Here is a 23,990-nt window from a genome sequence, read left to right as displayed (position 1 = left end):
GGTTTTTTTGTTTCGAGTTTTAATTGTACATATGGAAGATTCACTCTACTTATTATCGTGCTACCGTTGGTGTTTTGTAGTTGTTCAAGCATATCGAGAATCTTAACCCTGTTTTGAATTTTTTTTATCAGAAACTTTTTTTTCTCATTTTCAAACTTTAGATGAAGGGGACACTAAGGGGCCATTATATTTCATAGACTTTTACATTTAGAATGAAAAAAATTTAATGAAAGATGTCGAGAGTGGTTATTTGATGCACTAGACTAGTTTGGTGTAGGAACATTGGCTGTCAGTGATGCTTAAAGGGATGTAATAGCATTCGCGAAATCAATATTTAGTAGCCAATAACGAAGGCTGATACTTCCTTCCGAAAAAATTTGTTGTGGGTGAAAAATTCGCGTTGGCTCTAAAATTAGCTACTTGTGAAAAATTCACTTTATAGCCCTTTCGCGTAAGTCAAATCGCGTTGTAGCGGGAGTAGACTGTGCTAGGTTTTTGAACCAAAACTTCTAGCATCTGTGACAGTAAAATGGAAGAATGGCTACATTTTTATTAATTAAAATGGGACTAAACGAAAATCTGATAACAAGCTTGCATAAATACAAAAAAAAAAACTGAACTATAGGGATGCACCGGATATCCGATTACAATAACGTATCCGGCCTACCTGTCTGGTTTTTACTAAATCTCGGGGGGGGGGGGGCCTTCAGGCTCCGGTCCTGGCCAACAGGTGTCCCTTATCTCCCCCCCCCCTCCTGTCCACACCACTACCAGTATCATATCCAGCCAATTATCGGGTATCGATGTGGGGGTTATTCAGTGTATATATGGGAACTATTTGGCATAATATGGGTGTTAAATAGAAATTTCAATTTGAAATTTCAGTTTTTGATAAATCTTTTGGTTGATGTAATAACTTTTCATGTTTCCCTGAATAATTTCTGCTTCTACAGTGGGTGGCAGGGTTGGCAGGTTTTTGCCGAGGCGGTAAAAACCACTGGTAGAAACCGGTTAAAACCGGCATAGCAAAAACCCCTTTCTGCCACATTTATGGCAGAAACTCAAAAAAGCCATAAATGCAATTCCTGACATACAATAGAAAATGTGTAAGAAAAATAATTAAATATTAACCCAAATACAATTTATTTACACTATCGCCGTTCAAAATCAAATTTTACATTGTTTTCACACTGCAGCAGCCTGTAACAAAAAAAAAAAGTTTTGATGCTGTTTCTAAACCTAACCAATTTCCTAATTTGTTGTGCACAAAGGAGAAATTTGAGAAGATTCTTTCAATTCCAACAGAACTAGCTGGCATTATCCTCAAAGAACAAGCAAGATTCTCAAAACTTTCATCTATAGCACATTTTTTCAAACTGGACCACCATGTAGTATTTGGAGTAGTTGTTACAACGTGATTGGAAAAATAAGTTTTGGGAAAAGGGGCCGATTTGTTTTGTAAGGCAATGGTATAAGGTACATAATCAGGGTTAATATTTATGAGTCAAGTTCAGGCACTTTCTTCTTGATTACATGATAAATTTACTCCCAAATACTTTGGATGAAACATATAGGCAAGTAAATGATTATCAGTAACTGCTTGATTAAGCTCTTTGAGAATAGCTTTATTCAGTTATATTAAATGTAAAATGACAAGTTCTTGAATTTTAGAGTTTAATGAAATAAAACAAATCTGTATTTATTTAAATATTTGATATATACATATTACACTTTATATTAAATGCAAACAAAATAAACTGAAAAATTTGTTACTTACAACATTACAAGGCTAAAATTTCTAACACATAGCAATTTAAACTATGATAAATTTTAATGGAAATGTCAGTCTTGTTATTTAACTATTATATTAAGTTTTTGCAATGACGAAATGGAGTTATATTTTTTATTTTACTTAATTGCCTGTCATTAAGTAATTACTAGAGCTATTAAAAACGTTTTCTAGTTTTTGCCAGTTTCTGCCGGTTTTTACCAGTTTCTGCCACTGGCAGGGCAAAAACCAGTTTCTGCCGGCAAAAAGCCAACCCTGGTGGGTGGTCAAATTATTAGGGACAATGCTCGAATTTTCAAGTGTGGGCTGACTATTTGAAGTATATACATACACGTAGCATGAACTTTTCTTTACTCTGTATTGTTCCTGGTATCAATGTTATAGTTTTTTACGAGTGGCAACACTACCAGCCTGCCTAATTTTACAAATAAGCAAGGTTACTACTTCAATAATTTCCTACTAGGCATTTTATGTCTTAACTAGTGGTACCTGCACGGCTTTGCCCGTAATAGAAAATCAAAAGGTCTTTTGGTTCGCCTGTATATTTACAAATAATGTATGGTGAATTTTCTCGCCAATTGACTTGTGCCCATGTTGCGGTTCCACGTAATGATAATTTCGTAAAATACTCGTCCATCTCATGATGATTTTGTTCTTAAAATTGGAATAGAAAAAGAACCACATCGAATTTTTGAAAAATCGCTTCGAGGTGCACACCCCCATGATACAAACTAACTTTGTGCCAAATTTCATGAAAATCAGCCGAACGGTCTCTGCGCTATGCATGTCACAGACATCCTCCGGACAGAGGGACTTTCAGCTTTATTATTAGTGCAGATATTACAATGAGAAGCATGAATTGGAAAATAAAGTATTCCGTAATTAGCAAAGAAATTTTATATCGTTGCCGCAGAGCAGCAGTGGGGATATCTTAAGTGTTATTTTGGGAAGCATTGTTCTGAGGCGACAATATAGTTATTTTGCTTGTAGCACTCGCAACTTATCTTTGAATTTCTGATTTGATGTCGGCTTTAAGAAAATACTTAGGCTAGAAAATGAATCTGTCTTGAAGAATAAAGAGTGAATTTTAATTCTTGAGTTTGAAGTGAAAATAATACAAATAAATAAAACATCTTGCCTACATGAGTCATGCTGATTTCGTACTGTTATGACAATATATCTTGTCATTTCCCTGTCATGACGATATGTATGTAAGATTACAAAACAAGCTCATCTTGCCTCGAGATTGTTTTCACACTATCATTTCAATATCTTGACATTTTCCTGTCATGACAATATGTATGCAGTGTTACAAACAGGGTTGGCATGGTTTTTACAGTCTGTGGTATTTACCAGTTTTTACCGCCTGTGGGGGAAAACCCCCTATTTCTCCATGGTTTTTACTATCTTGTAAGAAAAAAATCCATGGTATTTTTTGTTTCTGCCATTTCTGTGCACATGCTTTTGTTTTTTGAAGTAAATTAAGGCTGAAACTGTTCATATTTAAGATTATACACGTGAACGGTTCAGATTTTTATTTACATTAAAATCAATTTTCAGTGGTAATGCTCGTTCATTTCAAGTCATTACCTAATTTACAACAGCAATCTAACTTTAGAATCCTCCCATCTTAAAATGGGCATTGAACTCGGGACGAGTGGGGGGGGGGGGTAAATAAAAGGAGCAGTAGTTTTTAACTTGGTGAAGATTTAATGTGAATCTTAAATTGGCTGATTTTTGCATGCATGATCATTTTAAGGAGGGAAATTTGGGTTTGTTTTTTTAATATATACTAAAGAATAAATTAATTTTTGCTAACTTTTAACAAAAACAACAATGATATAGATTATGTTTTTGAAGAAGTATTATGTAAACTCGTAACCCGTCATTTTAAAATTTCTCATTCTTAAAAGATTGATATTTGAGCTCATACAGCAAAAAAAGATGCTATTTTATAACAAAAGAATCAATATGAGTTGCCAAAAGACAAATCATGAATTTACCAGTTTAAATCTTAGTGTCTTCTTAACAGTATGCAGCAAAATGAAAGTTTTGTATAGTGAAATGAACAATTTAAGTTTTTGTAGCCCAAAACTTGTCCCCCTTCCCTATTATTTTGGATTTTTAACCAGAGCTTTTGCTTATTACTTATCAAACGGTCCAATGGTTATTTGCCCCAATATGCAACAATTTTAATACATTAAAGTAAACTGTAATTATTAGTTTGTAGAGACTTATTAGTAAAAATAATAAATCACTGCTAGCAGCAATAAACAAGGGCTGATGCTAATAGTATTTCCTAGGTTTTTACCATGGTTTTAACTGATAAAAACCTCGTTTTTCCCATGTCCTGGTAAAAACCAGTTTTTCCCAATAAAACCCAACCCAGATTACAAATGCAGCCTACCTTGATATTTTCTTTATTATGTTGCATACCAGGGTTGGTATAAAAGCTGTTTTTTCTTTTGAAAAAGAACTTTTTTTTTTTAAAACCAGGCTTGTATTTTTGGTTTAAACTGGGTTTATTTGGCTTTTTTTACTATTTGTAGGAGAAACAATTTTATTTTAGGGAAATTATGAAGATTTTATGAATTAATTCTTAAGGAAAGGTTAATATTCTTATTTGTACCTAATTTCTTTGTAATTAAATAATTAAGAGTAAAATCTTGTAATTTCATTTCCTCTTACTTGGATTTCTATAGGAGAATATTGTTTGAAAATCTTTAACGATTATAAAAAATACAATACGTTAATAGGTTTTGGTATAAATAATCAAAGAAAAAATTTACTGTGATAGTTCAGACATTATTAATTACAAATCCCCAAGAATAAATACTTGCAAATTTCCTCATAACCATAGCTATCTACTGTAAATAAAAAAGTGAAAGCTAAATTAAAATCACGCATTCTTAAACATGGGAAAGTATTTTGCACTAGCTACAAATGACTCATAAGTCTGATATACATTATTCAAATACAAAAGTGATGACCGGCAACAGGCTCTGGGCCCAGCTAGACTGGTTCCTAGTCAATTTACAATCCCCAGTGAAGATCAATAGCCCTCTTAAAACTACCTACTCCCTTGCTCATGACCACCTCTTCCGGTAAGCTGTTCCAAGGTTCCACTACCCTGCTGAAATAATGATTTTCCCTAATATGCATGTCAGCCTGAGATTTAAATAGCTTAAAACAATGACCCCTCGTCCTGTTTTCAGTGCTAAACTTTAGCCCCGTAACATCTTTCGTTTTAATAAATTTAAACAGCTGAATCATGTCCCCTCGGTCTCTTCTTTGCTCAAGACTGTACATTTTTAGCCTTCTAAGCCTGGAATCATAGTAGTATAAAAATTAAACGATCAATGTATATTTTGTCTAAAAAATTTTAAAAAAATTACAAATCATGTAATTTATTTACATAATGAGTGACAACAATTATAGAAACAGGACGAGTAAGTTTTAAGAAAATCATTGTTTTTCTATTGTGGACATTATTTCGCCTGGTTTAATTCATTTGGGAATACAATTTTTTTTATCAAAGAAAAAAAAGCATTTTAGCCTTAGTACAAACTTAAATGAAAATACTCTTTTAGCATATTTTAAATAATGAAGAATGATAAATTAATGTTTATTCATTCTTCCACCATTCATACATGAGGCTTTTATTATATTGGGATTAAAAAGTTCTTTGAAGGGGGGTGAAAATTTGGCACTAAATTTTTTTTAAGAGTACAGAGTTACTTTCTGATTTCATAATTTTATACATTTTCTTTTCTTGCTCTGACTTCGTCGTCTGTTGGGGATACAAAAAGTGTGCAGTATAAGTGTAATTTTATGCCTACTCTAAGTGTTCTTGGACTTTTTTTGTTAATTGTTTTTGTTGTCATTTAAATATTCTAGTGCTAAGATATTTTTACACTATGCATCACTTTAATGGTACATAATCTCAATAAATCTTAAGTAATCAAGCAAATTAGGTACTACGTGAAGTTTTGGTTGAAATATGCTTATTGAACTTAATTTTGAAATGCAAAATCGGGATGCAAAAATTAGCAAAAAAAAATGATAATTAAAAATTATCAAAGAACTACTTAGATTATTTTTTCCATTTAATTTTAGAAAAACTTAGTTGGTCTGCCTTGTATATTTAAAGCTGCATAGATTTAAAAAAGAAAAATAAAATAACTATTTTGCAAACTTGCATACCTTAACAATTCTAAATTTGTTAAATCTGTAATTTACCTGTAAAGCTTTGCTAGTTACTTTGCATCAATTAGATTTTATTCTTTGTAATAATGTGTAAAACTTATGAAAGCATTTGAAGGAAAATAATGAAATTTGTCGATTATTTTTTTTTTGAAAAAAAAAAACCACATGGTTTTTTTTAATCACTTGGTTTAAATCACAGTTTAAACCAACGTAATCTTATACCAAAAAACCCTGCTGCATACACCTTCACAAGTAAATAAATATTGTGGCAGTTTGCCGACAGCATGAGGGGAATAACATAACTATAGTGAGACTAGGTAGTTATTTTTCCTGATTTGTCAACCTTTATGCAATACGGAAGCAGCATATTTTGCTTACTGGGGAGCCATAGAAAATCTGTTGCGGTAGACTTCCTCTCTAAGTTTCCCCAAAAGTTTGTGGAGTGCCGAGTGAGCATGATCCTCTTTTACGCTTTACTAAGACCGTTTTAGCCATCTTATACCAGTTGGGGTGCTCATCACCCTATACATTCTGATTTTGCTACCGTTTTTCGGTACTTTCACAAAAAATCTTGTTTTGAAATCGGTACTTTCACAAAAATCAAGTTATAAAATCAGTAGCTCCACAAGAACATCGAAAAATTCGCATTTTAAAATATAAAATTTGTTTCTCTATTTAAAACAAAATTTACTCATAAAATAAAATTCTAAGCAGGGTTATATGAACAATCACTTAAATAGAAACCTTTTTGTAGTATTTTAACTCATTTTTAGATGTTTCTCGCCAAAGTGTATTTATGCAATAGTATCGCAATCTTTCAACATCTGTTTTGGGGAATCGTTTTTCCCATAATTTCCTATATTGTACACAGTACATAGCCCATTTTGCTGTAATTAAGATGGTATTTTTCGTACTCCTTTTTTTTTAGCACCCCCCCCCCCCAGAAAAAAAACCGAAACCTGCTAAAAATAATACCAGATGACATTTACACTTTTCGAACTAAAATTTCACTTGTTCTACTTCTCTTTTACAAAAATTGGGATGTCTCAAAAAGTTCACAAAAACAATGTTGATAAAAAAAAAACTTTCACAAAAATAGAATGATGCAATACTTTCACAAAAATAGGTAGCGAGAAAAAAATCCTGGATTGGCCCCTGCATGAACATCATGTTTTGCTTAAGAATTGGAAAGTAATTCGTTACTGTTTCCAGATCAATAAGCAGTTAAATATTTTGTTGAAATCTATATAACTTGGAATAGCTTAAATATTGTAGTTTTCCTTTATTTAAGGGGGGGGGGATGTGTGGAAGTTCTGGGATGGGATTAAAAGTTAAAGCCTCTCCGGTAGACCTCTCCCCCCAACATCATCGAAGTTTGTTAGTAACTATTTTGGAACTTCAATGTCAAAACATTGGGGAGGAATGATAGATTTCATTCAAATTTTCAAAAAGAAAATCTATCCATAGTTTGTTACATTTTAGTTTGTATTTTATAAATTTCGGTCAGTCAAGTCTGTATTATTGACCCTCCAAACAGTTTTACCCCCTGAATTGTTTTCTGGCAGTTCTGCATATTTTGCTTGGAAAATATAAATCTGATTTTTATCAAAAAACCAGCATGGTCAATTTTGGACAAACCTTTCTAGTTTCATGTGGGTCACTTCCCCATAGCCAGACTTGGATAAAATGAAAAGCTTTCTGCGAACACAAATCCTAACTGGAAAATTTTCTGCAAATAATTATTTTGCCTAACTCACCCTTGAATAAAAAATTAAATTTATATTCAAATATGAAAGAGACAAAAAAAAGTGCTTTAAATCATTTATTTTTTTTACAATAACATATAATTTGCTTATTTTTTACCAACTGAAGAAAACTGCCAAAACCATTATTTTTTTTACACATGTGTTTTAAAAGGCTTTTGGAGAAAGGCTTTAACAGAAATAAACTCTGGGATTTTCTTAAATTCCCTTAATTTTTTTTTTTTTTTAATCATTGTTAGCAGTTTAAAAAAAATTCTGCAGAGCCTAAAATTTTCTGCAAACGCCGTTCGCGCGTTCGTCTATATTATGCAAGACTGCCCATAGCTGGCAAAATATTTTCTAAAATTGTACGCTTTTGGTATCTTAGCTATGTGTTGTGTAAATAAATATTTTTTCATTCATTTTGTAACCACCATGCATCAAATTTGACCGAAATGGTTAACTAATGATTAGGGAAAACTCATCTTTGTTGACGTTATAAAAGCCTCCTGTTTTTTTATTTTTTTGAGCAGTCACGTACTGCTTATTGTTTTCACTTGAGTGTTGAATGACTTTCTTTGATTTTGCTGGTCCAGCTCCTCTGGTCCTGGGCCTCCACCAGCAGCACTCTCCCCCCCCCTCCTGCAGGGTTCGTACTTCCTTGAAAAACCCTTAATAAACCCTTAATTTCATTAAACAAAATTAAGGCCCCTAAAAGCCCCTTAAAAAATCCTTAATTTTCTGACAATTTCCTTGATTTTTACCAAAATTTATTAAGTTTGGTCCATGATTTCTGATTTTTTTCTATCCCCCCCCCTCAAATCTTGATCTTCAACAATATCTGCTGAAGACGTATGTTTAGGAAGCATGTCAACAATGTCAAACATGTGTTTTGCCGAAAATTAAGCGTCTTGTTTGAGATTTCAATCTTTTCGAATCCTGCAAGCAGGGTTGTAGTTCTGCCTGACAAAACCCATATGGTCAAAACCGGTTAATACTGGCCAAAACTGGATTTGACCACCATAGAGCTGGCCAAAACTATTGTATAAAAGCACACTGTGTGTTCACATGTAAGCATGACGTATTACACGTTTTAATGCATGATGAAAAGAAATAGGTTGTGTGTTTATCGTAATTGAAATAATTTTCTGATTTATTGATTTAATGTGACTTTTCTTTTACAAGCCTACATTATAAACTCTTCTAATAATGCCTGCAATATAAGCTATTCTTCACAAAACTTGTAACATGTTTTCAATGCGTAGTAGTTATATACTTTGATTAAATTTGAAATTCATTTTGTGCTCCTAAAACTATGAAAAAGGTATATATTTACACTGTTTGAAACATAAGTTTTTAAAAACTTATCACATAATCCTCCAATGAAGTGACTAACCTTTTGGAACATGTTGTCATTTAATGTTGGAAGGTTTTTTCACCATGTGATACTATATATCTGCTTTTTTTTTTATTCCAGTAATATTTTTATTTCTTAAATTTATTTTAGAAAAAAATGCAAAAGTTGGTCAAAAAAATGTAATCCAACTACCAGTCTCCGATTGTATTGAAACTTGCCGTGGTTACTCTTTTTATGTATTTAAAATATTTATGGTTAATCTCTAATGGGGTTTAGGCTTTACAGCCTGTACAATTTTTTGGAATTTCATGATTAAATGAAGCAACTTAAAGTTATTTTTCTGATCCTTAAATAGTATTTTAAAGTTTTTTAAACCAAATTTTCACTTCCAATCCCTGTATAAAGTATGTTTTACTGCGTAAGGAAAACTTGGATTTTGCACTCTTAAAAAAGATTCTTCTCTCAAAAAATGAAAAATTGGTATAATTAAGTGATGCAACCTGACCCTTGAACTCTGACCCTTTGTCGAGGACTCGGGGGTTAAAAATTGCTGCCTCCCTTTCAAAATTTATTTTTATATAGAAATAAACAAACTTGCAAGAAATGGTGCAATGCAGCAATTTGTACAAAGGGGGATATTAACAACAATCCCCAAAGCAGAATAATACTAAATTTGCGACTTACGTCGCAGAATAGATGCCTGAGCTGCAGAACAATTCTGTTCAAATGTGAGAGGAAAACTCAAATTTTTTGCAGAAATTCTACAGATATCAGTGAAATTTCTGCAGAAACTGCGGTGCAGAAAATCTGTATAAACCACGGCGCAGAAAATCTGCATAATCCGTGGTGCAGAAAATCTGTAGAAACTGCAGATTTTCTACAAATATCTTCCAACTCAAGATAAAATTTTGCGGAAATTCTGCAGATTTCTTAAAATTAGAAGAAAATCTAAAATTCTTGCAAATTACGATAATTTGGCGGAAAGCTCGCGATGTTGAATTCAATAAGTCCTTTGTAGGACTTTCCCAATCGATCTTCATCCACTGCAATTTCCGCCACACACGTATGTTTCGGAAACATGCGAACATTGAAACACGTTCATCGCCGGAAATTGCGTATCTCGTTTGAGATTTCAATTCCTCTGCATCTAGAAAATATTTCAATTATTTAGAAAGTTTTAAAGTGTTTTATTATATGCAACCCAAACTAGACTCATTTTATTTATTATTTCAGTAATTCAATTTCTTTATTTAGTAACATTATTTTAATTGCTCATAATTGCCATGTAAATTAACCAAAAAAATGTGGTTTGACACCTAGGTTCGGATTTTTATAAAATTTTGTATCTTTGTTCTTTCTATACATTTTAGAAAGCATATAAACTATTTTTGGAGAATCTCAATCGGTTTAGGTTTGACACCATGTTAAAGTTTTTTTGATTTTATAGTTTTCATGATCAACTAATTTTCCAAATTCAGTGCTCTTTAGTCATTTGGTTGAAAGCTGTGATGTTTCCGGAAATATTTCATTTCCAAAGAAATAAATAGCAACAGTCCAGTTAAAAAAAAAAACTCCTGTCTGACCACGGATTGTATGGAAAGACAATCATCCGTTTTACAGCCGGAAATGGGTGAATCTATTATTTTTGGCTGATGTCAGCTTTTGCAGAAGCAGTCTCATTCAAATAAGCGGAAAATGCTCATCAAATTTTTACTTTTCCCCCTTATTCACATGGATTCGTCTTATCTGGACGTTTGAAAATTCCATGCAATCCGTGGTTGGACAGTATATGAAACTATTTTGATAACTGAAATTTGTGAAATAAATACTATGCTTTGAAAACAATATGTGCCATGTACTGCATTAATTACCATCCAATTATTTCAAACATAATTAACAGGGAAAATTTTTTGTACTGTCTTTAAAACTGGTAAATTAGCTATTTTTTGTTGAATTTTGGAATGGTCATGAACTTCAGGGGCTATTTTGAACTCATTTCTTTTCTGTGTGATTTTAAAAATATTTTTTTTTTATTTCCTCTTTTTTGCTCTTTGACCACTCATCCTTGAGATACATGAAATTTTAAAATATAACTCACCGATAATGGGGCATCACAGTTGATTGGCCTCTCCCTGCATTTTGGGAACAATGTTATGCATTTGCGTTTTTGTATGCATAATATGTGTATCAAATACTTTGTCCCCTCCTGGAAAACTTTGAAATGGTGTACCTAAAGTTATCTAATTATTTCTGATGAGGCCTTTAAAATTTTAGGCACCCTGAAACTCCTCGATGGGGATGCCTCTCAGGAGTGCTGTAACATGGTTTTGGATGTTTTCCACTTTTCCCCAATGTTTTCCTTTCATCTCTCTTGAGTCGGGGAAACAAAAAGAAGTCACATGGAGCTAAGTCGGAACTGTAAGGGGGATGAGGGAATACCGGGATGTTGCTCCGGGCCAGGAAGTTGGTAATGATGAAGGCTGTGTGGCTGTGCCGCTTCCCAGATTGTGATCTTGAAATGCAGTCGTCCTTGAAGGCTTCTTACAGCATCTTGAATGTTTCGGTTGCATTTTTTCCGAGCCTCACGCAAAACTTTATGGCGTATCGTTGTTCAAGCAAATGCTTCGTTGCGTTATGTTACAAAAGTTGAAAACACACTTCAAGCGGAGGCACTTATCTCCGCTCACACTGCTCGAAAGCAACTGACGACTGGATGCATTGAAAGGACATATCCCGCACCACATTTCCCAGCCGGTTTTACCGTGCTGCCACCTATCATCGCGTCACAATAATATCATGCTCATTACTTTCATAATGGACCCTGTATTTATATTGCGACTCTGGTTAGCCAAGCTATGATTTTGACAACGTTTACCATTGTTTCGTGTAATAGGGAAATGTAATTGGCACTTAGTTGAGTTGCGTTACTTTCGTAGCAGCTTTGCAAAAATGTTACAACTGAAATCTGAGCCAATAACATGTTTCTTTTTCACATAATTCCTTAAAGCCAGGTAAACATTGTCGAGGTCATAGCTCAACTAACCAGAGCCACACAATAACTCTCCGACAGCGATGATCTTCTCATTGGTTTGTCTCGAGACCGAAAATATCGGAACAGTCTCCGGATTTGATGACCCGGGGCTAGAGACCGACGGATCACAGTGGAGTTTCTGACAACTTACGGTGCTAATTGGAATGCCGAAAGGCTGAGTTCCGTAAGTCAGTCGGCAGTATTACATGCTTATACCAGCAGCGATACCACGCAGTAGAAGATGCAGAATTAATGTCGATGTGAAGAAATGAACATTGGAAACTTGTTTAAAAGCTTACCAAAAATTTATTGGTCCATCAAAAACTAAAATAAAGTGAACAAATAAACTAATAAGAATTAACTCTGGCCATAAGCGGAGGCAGAACTTGATAACTCACTGTACTTACCAGACCTAACACCTGAGAGTCTGTGTGAAAAGAGAACAATTAGAATCATTCACTATTTATACAGGAATGCCTCATATGCAAGTGGTTGGGCATCAAAGGATGCCAACCTAATACTGCAACTTTACATGTGCCCAAGAGAGTTGAAAAGTCAATCTCATTTGATAGTTTCACACATTAGGAATGAGAACGCAGTTAAATATCGTTTACTGACGTCTATCACATACTTGCCAACTCTACTGCTTTTAACAGGAGGACTCCTGTTTCTTGCTTCCATCTCCCCCTTTTTTTTAAAGATTTTCCCCCGTTCTTGCAGTTTTTTACATCAATCATCAAAAAGTTTCACTTTGTTCTCAATAGATGGCACCCTTTTCTAGTCTACCAATGTCAGGGAATAAAAAATTTTCAGATTAATAACTCATTTAGTAAAAATTAATTTCTTGAAAAATTTCCACATTGCATGTTCAACGAGGAACGTGTTTTGCTGAAAATGGCAGCAGATTTCAATCCTTTTGCATCTTGAAAATATTTCAATTATTTTGAAAGTTTGAAGTTATTTTAAGGTGTGCTGCACTATACATACTTATTTTATATTTTATTTTCATTATATATTGGACTTTTTTTTTCGGATTTTAGTAATTACATTTTTGTAGCTCTTTTCGTCAAGATTGGAGGATGTGCGAAACTTTTTGCAAATTCACCCCCTATTTAGTTTTTTCTCTGCAGTATATTTTTCTTGCTGCTACAAATTAGCTTAAGTCTGCGCATTTCACTTTAAATTTAGCATACACATTATTTAAAGGAATAATTTAATAATTCTGTTGTGAAGACATGTTGCTGGTGAATCGCCTATATACCTCGAGTGGAGTCTACTTTTTCTTTCAAAGGTTGGCAAAGTCGATCGAGTCTTTAAAAAGAAATAATTTCGCCCCGTTTCGAACGTGCTGCCGGAAATCCGCGGGGCTTTCCCGATGGGGGGGGGGGGCTCTTCTGCTTCTCTGTGCATAATACTTTAACTGTGTGTGTGTTGCATGTGTGTACTACCGACTGACCTGACTAATCCCTTCTTCCTGACGGCAGAGATCAACAAGGTGCGCAACAACCTCTTCCAGGTGAACGGCGTCAAGAAGGAGCCCATGGTCCTGCCCGACGCGGACGGACCCGTCGTCGCCTGCTCAGAGAAGGTGTACGTCCCGGTCAAGGACCACCCCGACGTAAGTGACGACCGGGGAACTAACACTTCCTGTTAACGTTTCCTGTTTAACATCTGGAGCATAAAATGTGTAACATTTCCTGTTAACATTCAGGGAGCAAGCTCTTAAATGTGCAATATTTCCTCTTAACATTTCCAGAATGGAGTATGAAATGTATAACCGTTCCTGTTAACAATCGGGGAACAGACTCTGAAATGTGCAACATTTCCTGTTAACAATCAGGGAACAGACTCTGAAATGTGCAACATTTCCTGTTAACATTCAGGGAACCGATTCCGAAAGGTGCAGTATTTCCTGTTAACATTCAGGAAACACTCTGAAATGCGCAATATTTCCTATTAACATTCAGGGAACAAACTCTGAAATGTGCAATATTTCCTGTTAACATTTAGGGTGCAAACTTCAAAAATGTGCATCATTTCCTGTTAACATTCAGGGAGCAAACTTTGAAATATGCATCATTTCCTGTTAACATTCAGGGAGCAAACTTTGAAATATGCATCATTTCCCGTTAACATTCAGGGAGCAGACTTTGAAATGTGCATCATTTCCTGTTAACATTCAGGGAACAAACTCTGAAAGGTGCAATATTTCCTGCTAACATTCAGGGAGGAGACTCTGAAATGTGCAGTATTTCCTATTACCATTCAGGGAACAAAATCTGAAATGTGCAATATTTCCTGTTAACATTTAGGGTGCAAACTTCAAAAATGTGCATTTCCTAGTTAACTAACATTCAGGGAGCAGACTTTGAAATGAAATTTGAGGAGTATAAAATGTGTAACATCGTTAGCATTCCGGGAACATACTCTTAAGTGTGCTATATATCCTGTTGACAATGAAGGATAGCATAAACGTGGCACAGGAGTGGGGACGGTTCCGGGTCGACCCGCTGCAGTGTAACATTTGGGAGCAAATATACAAAAATTTCCTGTTAACACTCAGGGAGCAAACTTTAAAAAGTGCAATATTTCCTGTTAACATTTCTAGAATGGAGTATGAAATGTATAACATTTCCTGTTAACATTCAGGGAAAAACTCGGAAATGTGCAATATATCCTCTTAATAGCATAAACATGGCACAGGAGTGGGGACGGTTCCGGGTCGGCCCGCTGCAGTGTAACATTTGGGAGCAAGTATACAAAAATTTCCTGCTAACGCTCAGGGAGCAAACTTTTAAAAGTGCAATATTTCCTGTTAACATTTCTAGAATAGAGTATGAAATGTATAACATTTCCTGTTAACATTCAGGGAACAACTCGGAAATGTGCAATATATCCTCTTAATAGCATAAACATGGCACAGGAGTGGGGACGGTTCCGGGTCGGCCCGACGCGAGGCACATTTGCCACGGTGTAACATTTGGGGGACAAAAATTTCCTGTTAACATTTAGGGAGCAAACATTTAAGTATGCAATATTTCCTGTTAGCATTTCCAGAAAGGAGTATAAAATGTGTAACATTTCCTGTTAACATTCAGGGAACAAACTCGGAAATGTACAATATTTCCTATTAGCAATGAAGGATAGCATAAACATGGCACAGGAGTGGGGACGGTTCCGGGTTGGCCCGACGCGGGCACGGTGTAACATTTGGGGGACAAAAATTTCTTGTCAGCATTAAGGGAGCGAACGCAAAGCATTTCCTGTTAACAGGGAGGCATACTTGGAGGCAGAGGGGCTGGGTTTCAAACCACAAACCTTTTTGGTGCTGACCCAGTGCTTTAACCACCGAGCCAAAAGGACCTCGTGGCAAAGTTGGGCATTATGCTCTCTGATGTACAACAATAGTAGATAGCAGCATGGGAACGGAAACTAAAGGGTGAAACTCTGAGAAAGTGTGACGCTGTCTGACATAGGTGTGGTGTAACATTTCCTGTTAACATTTTGAGGATACAGTATTCCTTTAATGTTAACATGGTATTCCTTAAATGTTAACAAGTTATTCCCTGAGTGTCACATACTTGAGTCTGTCTCGAGTGTAACATTAACATTTTGAGGATACAATATTCCCTTAATGTTAACATAGTATTGCTTAAATGTTAACACATTATTTCCCGAATGTTACATACTTGAGAGTCGGTCTCGAGTGTAACATTAACATTTTGAGAATACAGTATTGCCTTAATATTAGCATGGTATTCCTTAAATGGTTGCACATTATTCGCTAAATGTTAAACATTTGAGAGTCTGTCTCAAATGTAACATTTGGGTAAAAGAAACTGGAAAATGTATATCATTTCCTTTTAACTTTACTTTTTCTATTAAAGATACCACAAAATGGAGCACATTGTACTAGCAAAATATATCCAAATTCGGTTTCAGAGTTGTGTTTTGTTCAACATTTGAGAGGTATTGCAACATTTCCTATTTCAAATTTGGACGCAGAAACTCTAAAGTGATGTAACCATTCCTATTAACTATGGGGGGGGGGGACTTCATGATAATGCAGCATTTTCTGTTAACAATTAAGACAGCACACAATAGCATCAGAAGTTCTGATGCTATGCTTGTGCTGTCTAATTGTTAGCAGAACAGAAACGACTAGCAAAGGAATGAAAATTGGGTTAAACTCTTCCAAATGCCTCATAAAACTATTTTTGTGTGAACCTGACATGTGTTTTGCATGAAATGAAGTCATTTTCAAATGAACTATTTTTGTGTAAGATAGCATTAAACAAGTAAACACAAAGCACCAATTTTTTTGTGTGCACTTGATAGATGAGTCTGCTATAGTAACATTTTGCAGTGTTTCAGAAAGGCAATTTTTTTATTCGAAATATTTTGGTGAATCGAGAAAATCCAAGCATTTTGCCTGATTTTTACTTTTTGCTGCTTTTTCTTTAAATTGAATCTTTTTTTATAATGTGTTCAACTTTTTGTCTCCCTTTTGATACTGTGTAATCCACCTTTGATTATTTTTGCAATTTTGACGATTTATGAAGCTTGTCATAATTATGTTCAATTTATTTCAATGTTTCAAGAGTCATGTCTGGGGGGAGGGGCTTTTAAAAAGACTGGCTGAACTACAATTATTGTATGTGTCATGTGCCCAGGGTTATGTACTTAAGATTAAAATATAGTTCAAAAAAAAAAGTACAGTCGAACCTCCATATATCGAACTTCCACATATCGAAATTTTCTATATATCGAAATCCCAGCAAGTTTCTATGTTCATTACATAGAAAAAAATTTTCTATATATCAAAAAAATCTCTATATATCGATTTTTTTTTTTTTCGAGATATTCGTAAATTTTTTTCCACTTTAGACTATTTTTCTCATGAAAAATGAAGGTTAGGGGAGAAAATTATGTTCACTAAAGTTTGCTACTAAATTCATAAGGATTCTAAGGTTGAGGGGTGTGTAGTTAGGTCATTGTTTCGTTCTGGAGTTCTTAAATTCTCTCAAGTTTGTTTCAAACCTGATAACCAGTAACATTGTAAAATTAGTTTCAAGTTATCCCTTTTGTCTGTTGATTATCATTCCTAGTCTTTTTAGCTGCAATAAAAATGATTCAAGTAGATTTATTTTTTACTTTTCTATCGATTACATTGTAAAAAAGAAAATCCCTTAATGTTGCAGATCAAGTTCAATTGCCGAAGAATGAAGATGAATGAAGGCGCAAAAATGCAATATCTGTTATTTTTTTAAATTATTAATTTTCATTTTATCCGATGCTCGTATAAATTAGAAATCGGGTTTCATACACTAAAATTAACTATAATTTTAATGCGTTAGGGGATTTTTAGGATAAAATAAGATTGTTTCTATATATCGAATTTTTTCCCGGCAATTTGCTACTTCGATATATGGAGGTCCGACTGTACTTTTTATTTTTTTATTATTAAATTTATGAAGAGAAAAAAAATTCCGAATTCATTACCTGAGGGCTTATTAGTTTGACATCTTTAGGGACACGTAAATGTCCTGTCGAAAATAAATTTTTGTGTAATCGACAATTTAACAAAGAGTTTCATTTTTCTTATGCCTTTTATTCATTCATCATTTCAACTTTAAAAGTGTTTTCATACTGAATGTAATCATGGAAAGAATCAAAATTGCGCGAATAGCAGTTGTGTGTCCACCAATGGGTATTTTTTAAAATGTTGTTTTTTAAATATTTTTGGATTTGGTATCTGGTACCAAATGGACTCTATATCTGTCTACGAATCAGATGCACATTATTGCTCGGGCTGCATGGAACATGAGCTGTGGCCAGTCATATAATATATATATTCTTTCGGCACGTTGATTCTTTGCGAGAGTCTTATTTCCCGTTCTTCTTGCAGTACAACTTTGTGGGTCGCATCCTGGGGCCCAGGGGAATGACTGCCAAGCAACTGGAGCAAGAGACTGGCTGCAAGATCATGGTCAGGGGAAAGGGATCCATGAGGGACAAGAAGAAGGTGAGTCCCCCCCCCCCTTTTCCCGCTCATTTGGCAGAGACATTTTGAGATTATTAATTTTTTTTAAGAGTTTTACAGGAACTTTACAAAAACGCATGCTTGTAAATGATAAATTTACATAATCTAATGACTTTAAATAACATGTTAAGATTGTGCATACTTGACAACTCTGTTTTTAACGGGAGACTCCAGTTTTTTGCTTCCATCGCCCGATTTTCAGGTTTTTTCAAAGATTTTCTCCCATTTTTGCAGTTTTTTCAGTAAATCATAAAAAGGTTTCACTTCCCTCTCAATAGATGGCGCCCTTTTCTAGTCGATCAATGTCAGGGGATAAGAATTTTTTCAATTAATAGCTCATTTAGTAAAAATTAAATTTTTTAGAAGCTTTCCACATTGCATGTTCAACGAAGCACGTGCTTTGCCGAAAATTGCAGCAGATTTCAATCCTTTTGCATCTTGAAAATATTTCAATTATTTTGAAATTTTAAAGTTATTTTAAGATGTACTACCCTATACGTACTTATTTTTATTTTTTATTTTCATTATATATTGATTTTTTTTTCTTTGATTGTAGGAATTACATTTTTGTTGCTTTTTTGGTTGAGACTGAAGAATGTACGAAACTTTAAGCTAATTCACTCATTGTTTGGTTTTTCCTTTTCAGTATATTTTTCTTGCTGCTACCAATTTGCTTACATCTGAAAAATTCCCATTTCACTTTAAATTTAGTATTCATGTTATTTAAAAGCCCAATTTAATAATTCTGTTGTGAAAATAAGTCGCTTGTAAATCACCTATATGCCTGTATTGCAATCTCCTGGTTTTTTTTTTTTTTTTTCCTTTGGAGGTTGGCAAGTATGGTTATGTATCAACTTGGCACTGTATACCGAGAACTATAAATAAGAGACGAACTAGACTATCGCCATTGTAAAAACTTCAAAAAATACTTAGTGTTACCAGACAATAATTAAGAAATAGATGTAAAAAAAAATAAACTTTTCTATTGACGGCACTGTTTAGGGAATAAAACCACTGGCACTTTCTTTTGTGATAAGTGAAAATATTTATTAGTTAAAAGGCAAACCAAACCTGCCTACTCTCCCGTTTTTTGCCCCTTGGCTGTTTGAAGAATTTGCTAGGTTTTTATTTAATCCAATTGTAAAAAAGTTTTCATTATCTAAACAGTATGGATATCCCTTTTTAAGAAAATGACATTGCATATTCTATTAGCTATGAATGTGACTTCTTGTTGAATTTTGCTTTTACAACAAGTGATATCATGTCTGTTATGTGTCTTCAGCTTTCAAGAGTTTTAGTAATATATATTTTTCTCCTCTTTTGCATTTGTGCTCTCTTATGCCACAGGGTAAGTATACTATTTTTAGCCTCAAGTTACCTTGTTATCAATCTTGTTCCACATTTGTGAATGAAATGGCTCAGTCCGGGAGGTTTCGAAACCTGCAACCTGCCTACAGATTTTGCCCCTCTTACCAGCTGCAGAAAAAAAAGTTTTTCCAGTTGGATAATAGAGCAAAGTCTCATTACCGCAAGCACAGATGTGACGAAATAATTTGCTTGAATTACATTACAATGAAATTCCCCTTCAAACTAGCAAAAGTTGCAGGCTGTTGACCGGGTTGCCACTCTGTAGGGAAACCTTGAAAAATTCAGGGAACTCTAAAATTTACCAAAAAAAAAAAAAAAAACAAGGATAATCCAGGAAAGTTTGAAAATTTCCTTTAAAGCCCGGAAAGTGCTCAAGTGCCTAGTTGCAGGGCTTAAAATGAAACGTGGGCAGAGACCAGAAAAACCTGTTGGACCGGCAGAATGTCTTATGTTCCGTTCAACAATTGTAAGCATGAAAATTGTCTGGAATCTGCTGAAAGTTTTTGCCTTAGTTGATAATGTTTAGGTTTTCTTTGCAAGAAAGGATGTAATGTCTACCTCATATTGTTGGTTTACTTCATTTTCAAAATTAGGACTCGAGACTGGACCACTAAGAATTTGTATGGACCAGTAAAATGCTGTAGTTGCATGTTCCATTTTTCCCAATTTGTACCCTTGCTGGTTGTAAGTCAAATGAAAAAAAAGATTCACTCTGTCGGTAGTCCGTTCATTCTGTCCCATAACACTAAGGGGGAAGTGTAATTAAGCTAATTTCTGTACCAAAAAATTGGTTGCTACTAAGTAAAAAGCATGAAATAAAATCAAAAACATTCAATTCATTTTGTTTTTTTCCGCTTAAAATTTTAAAATGTCTATCATAAAAGTAAAAATGTTATTTGTCTTGAATGTCATGCGAATTTAATGTAGGGAGAATGAAATGAGTGATCACTATTTGTTGTTCTGCTTCATTTTTATGTTTAAAAGCCCAAGAAACAAATTTTTAAGTGAGGAGGTTTTTTAAAAATGAATTTAATCTCCATGCCATTGTTTCAGTTACAATGAATTCCTATCTCATACCTGCCAACTCTACTTGGATTTTCTGGGAGACTCCCGGATTTTCGACATTTCTCCCGGTCTCCCGATTTTTATTGAAAATCTCCCGGTTTTTATTAATCCCTAAAAAAAAAAATCCTTCCATGTAGGGATTTTCTTGAAAATGATAAAAAATAATCCCCTTTAAAATAAATTTTTACATCGTTTTAGCGCTTTTACTCCATGGTTTGAAAGTTTCCAACTCAATTTCAAACTTTAGCGCATTGGAATCTGGCAACATCATTTCTTGTTTACGTTTGCGATCTCTCTCGCGCACTCATCGCTAAGCCTATGTTGCACAACATTTCTTCCTGTACACAAAACGACCGCTATTATCGGGCACTTTGGGGCCGAAAAAAGTAGATTAAATCTTGTTGAAGACCTGAAAAAACTTGTCTATGATTGAATTTTTACAGATAATTGAAATTCTTTTTTTCCCTAAAATAACTTTTCATTGAAAAAGGACAGGGTGGCGACAGATCAGGGAAAAGTCAGGGAACTTTATTAATCAGGGAAAAGTCAGGGAACTTTATTAATCAGGGAAAAGTCAGGGAAATATCGGGGAATTTTGAAAAAAATAACAAAAAATCAGGGAAAATTGATTTTATGAAGAAAAAAAATTTTTTTTTTTTTGCTTTACAAAATTAAGTACTCTATTTTCCTACGCATTTTCCGCCAATTATCTGTTCAAAAAAAAAAAAGTAAAATTAATGAGGTGCGATTATACACTGCCGCATATTTGTGCATCTTTTTTCCTCAACGTCAAAGTATTGAATCTTACTTATTAACCACAGGATGAACTTCCTAAGATTGCTTCTGTGTCTATTCGGTTTATTTTACCTTGCTTAATATTTCCTTTTACGCTTTCAATGCTACGTAAAATAAATTCTTGCAACAATTATTATACTGTTTGAAAACTTAGTTCAAAATAATTTCAATTACCTTTTAGTTCTATCATAAATAAACAAATAATTTTAAGAGTAATTTTAATAGTTTCTTAAAATTCTTATGCTAATTGGTTCCTGGAAGTAAAGTATTTTTAATTTTTTTTAATCTTCTCATAATCTTTCCATTGTAGAAAAATTTAATATACTGTTTTGTAGACTTTTTCCCCAAAAAAATTGACTTGATATGTTTTTTTAAACCATTTCATTAAAAAAGCAGCATCTTTTTAAAATATAGTTCAACAACTTTACACAACTTAAAACGCTTAAAATATACAATTTTAAAGAAAAAATACAATAGATTTCAAGTAGAGCAAAGAAAGAAAACCATTATCATTGGTAACGTAAATCGGGGAAATTCGGTAAATTTAATAAGGGAAAAGTCAGGGAACTTTTTTTCAGCTCCTGTCGCCACCCTGAAGTATTACTTTAACTTTTATTCTTCCATTTAATATTTTCATTGATTAAACTCTGTGTATATGACTCAAGGAACTTGCATATGATTGTACTTTAAGAGATAAAAAAAAAAACCTTTTTCCCTTCAATAACATGGAAAAAAGCGATATTGCGCTATATTGAAAAAATCTACTGGATTTTTTCCTTTGAATGTTGGCAGGTATGCTATCTATTTTGAGTCCCAAAATGAAGTCACCAGGATATTATTGTGCAAGTTTTATATCATTGTTTGTCGTTCATGTGAGTAGCGCAGACTGAAGCGTGTCTCTTCTGTCAGGAGGAGCAGAACCGGGGCAAGCCCAACTGGGAGCACCTGAACGATGAGCTGCATGTCCTGATCACTGTGGAGGACTCGAGGAACAGGGCCCAGGTCAAGCTGCAGAGGGCCACCGAAGAGATCAGGAAGCTGCTGGTGCCAGTGGTACGTATGGCACCTGTGCCAATTCACGCATTTCCAATTTCATTCAGACGCCATCATTGTCGAGGAATGTCTCGAAACTTTCAGTCGGGGCCGGATTTAGGGGAGGGCAGGTGGAGCTACTGCCCCGGGGGGGGGGGCCACAGCCAAGGGGCCCCCACAGTGAAATTTTTACAAAATATCCTAACTTTCAGGGATCAGCAAATTTTACGTTTTTTCGCCCAGACTTTTTTTTTTTCTACAAAGAATGCTTGCACAAAAATATATCGGAAAGCCCCTGACTGCAAGTATCCATTTACTATCATTTTTTCATTTGAACGACCATTTCAGTGGCAATGTATATTTTTTTTATATTCATTTAATTTGTAATTTGTACCTACGAGTTAAAGAGAAATAAAGTAAAAAAAAATCCTAAAAATGGTAAACTTTGCAGGTCATCCTTAGAACTTCTCGCTTCTTGAGCCCAAAAATTTAAACTATTTGAATGGAAATTTTTTTAATCAGAAATATCGGATATATATACATATATATTAAAATATTCGGATATATATATTAAAGTATCCGATATTTTTTCGAAAATATCATCTTTTCGAACCCTGATAATCCGGCCCTGTTTTCGGTCATGTGTCATGGATGTCGGTAATTTCTTCATCTCGGACATCCTTTGTCATTTCTGACAGCCCTATTTGCTGCATGCCATAGTGCAGTTCATTCAGGGCCCAAATACAGGCTGATTTTGCTACCGTTTTTCGGTACCTTCACAAAAATCTTGTTTTGAAATCGGTACTTTCACAAAAATCAAGTAATAAAATCAGTAGCTTCACGAAAACATCGAAAACTTCACGAAAATTCGCATTTTAAAACATAAAATTTGTTTCTATGTTTAAAACAAAATTTACTCACAAAATAAAATTCTCAGCAGGTTTATATGAACAATCGCTTAAATAGCAACATTTTTGTGGTATTTTGACTCATTTTTAGCCGTTTCTCGCCAAAGTGTATTTATGCAATAGTTTGCAATCTTTCAACATCTGTTTTGGGGAACCGTTTTTCTCATCATTTTCTATATTGTACACAGTACATAGCCCATTAAGCCGAAATTACGATGGTATTTTTGGTACTTTTTAAGTTTTTAGCTCCCTCCCCCTCCCCAAAAAACGATACCCGTTAAAAATAATACTAGATGACATTTACACTTTTCGAACTAAAATTTCACTTGTTCTAACTCTTTTACAAAAATTAGGATCCCTCTAAAAATTCACAAAAACAATGCTGATAAAAAAAAAACTTTCACAAAAATAGAATGATGCATTAACTTTCACGAAAATAGGTAGCAAGAAAAAAATCCTGGATTGGCCCCTGTCATTGCACCTTTTGTTTCAGGGAGGGTTTTACCAAACACATCTCGTGAAATCTAGGCGATTGATATTTAATTCTATTTCATCCGTACGTTCTATGGTTTTTGTTACGATATTCAAATGGGGAGGTTCCATTTTGAGGGAGCGGGCAAATGCAAGAGATGACGTATCTATTCAGGGCCCAAT

At 34.2% G+C, this 23,990-nt stretch overlaps 1 protein-coding gene across 1 annotated transcript in view; it reads left to right on the top strand.

Annotated features, from left to right (window-relative positions):
* Nucleotides 1–23,990, top strand: part of LOC129225857 (protein held out wings-like) — a 50,734-nt gene that overhangs the window by 10,152 nt on the left and 16,592 nt on the right. The window contains 3 exon segments of the mRNA XM_054860379.1: nucleotides 13,610–13,743; nucleotides 18,034–18,150; nucleotides 22,306–22,449. Coding sequence (XP_054716354.1) covers nucleotides 13,610–13,743; nucleotides 18,034–18,150; nucleotides 22,306–22,449 — 395 coding nt within the window.

This window comes from Uloborus diversus, chromosome 7 (assembly GCF_026930045.1).
Source record: "Uloborus diversus isolate 005 chromosome 7, Udiv.v.3.1, whole genome shotgun sequence".
Lineage (NCBI taxonomy): Eukaryota > Metazoa > Arthropoda > Arachnida > Araneae > Uloboridae > Uloborus > Uloborus diversus.
Note: the sequence above shows the minus strand (reverse complement) of the source record. Positions and strands in the feature narration are given on the sequence as shown.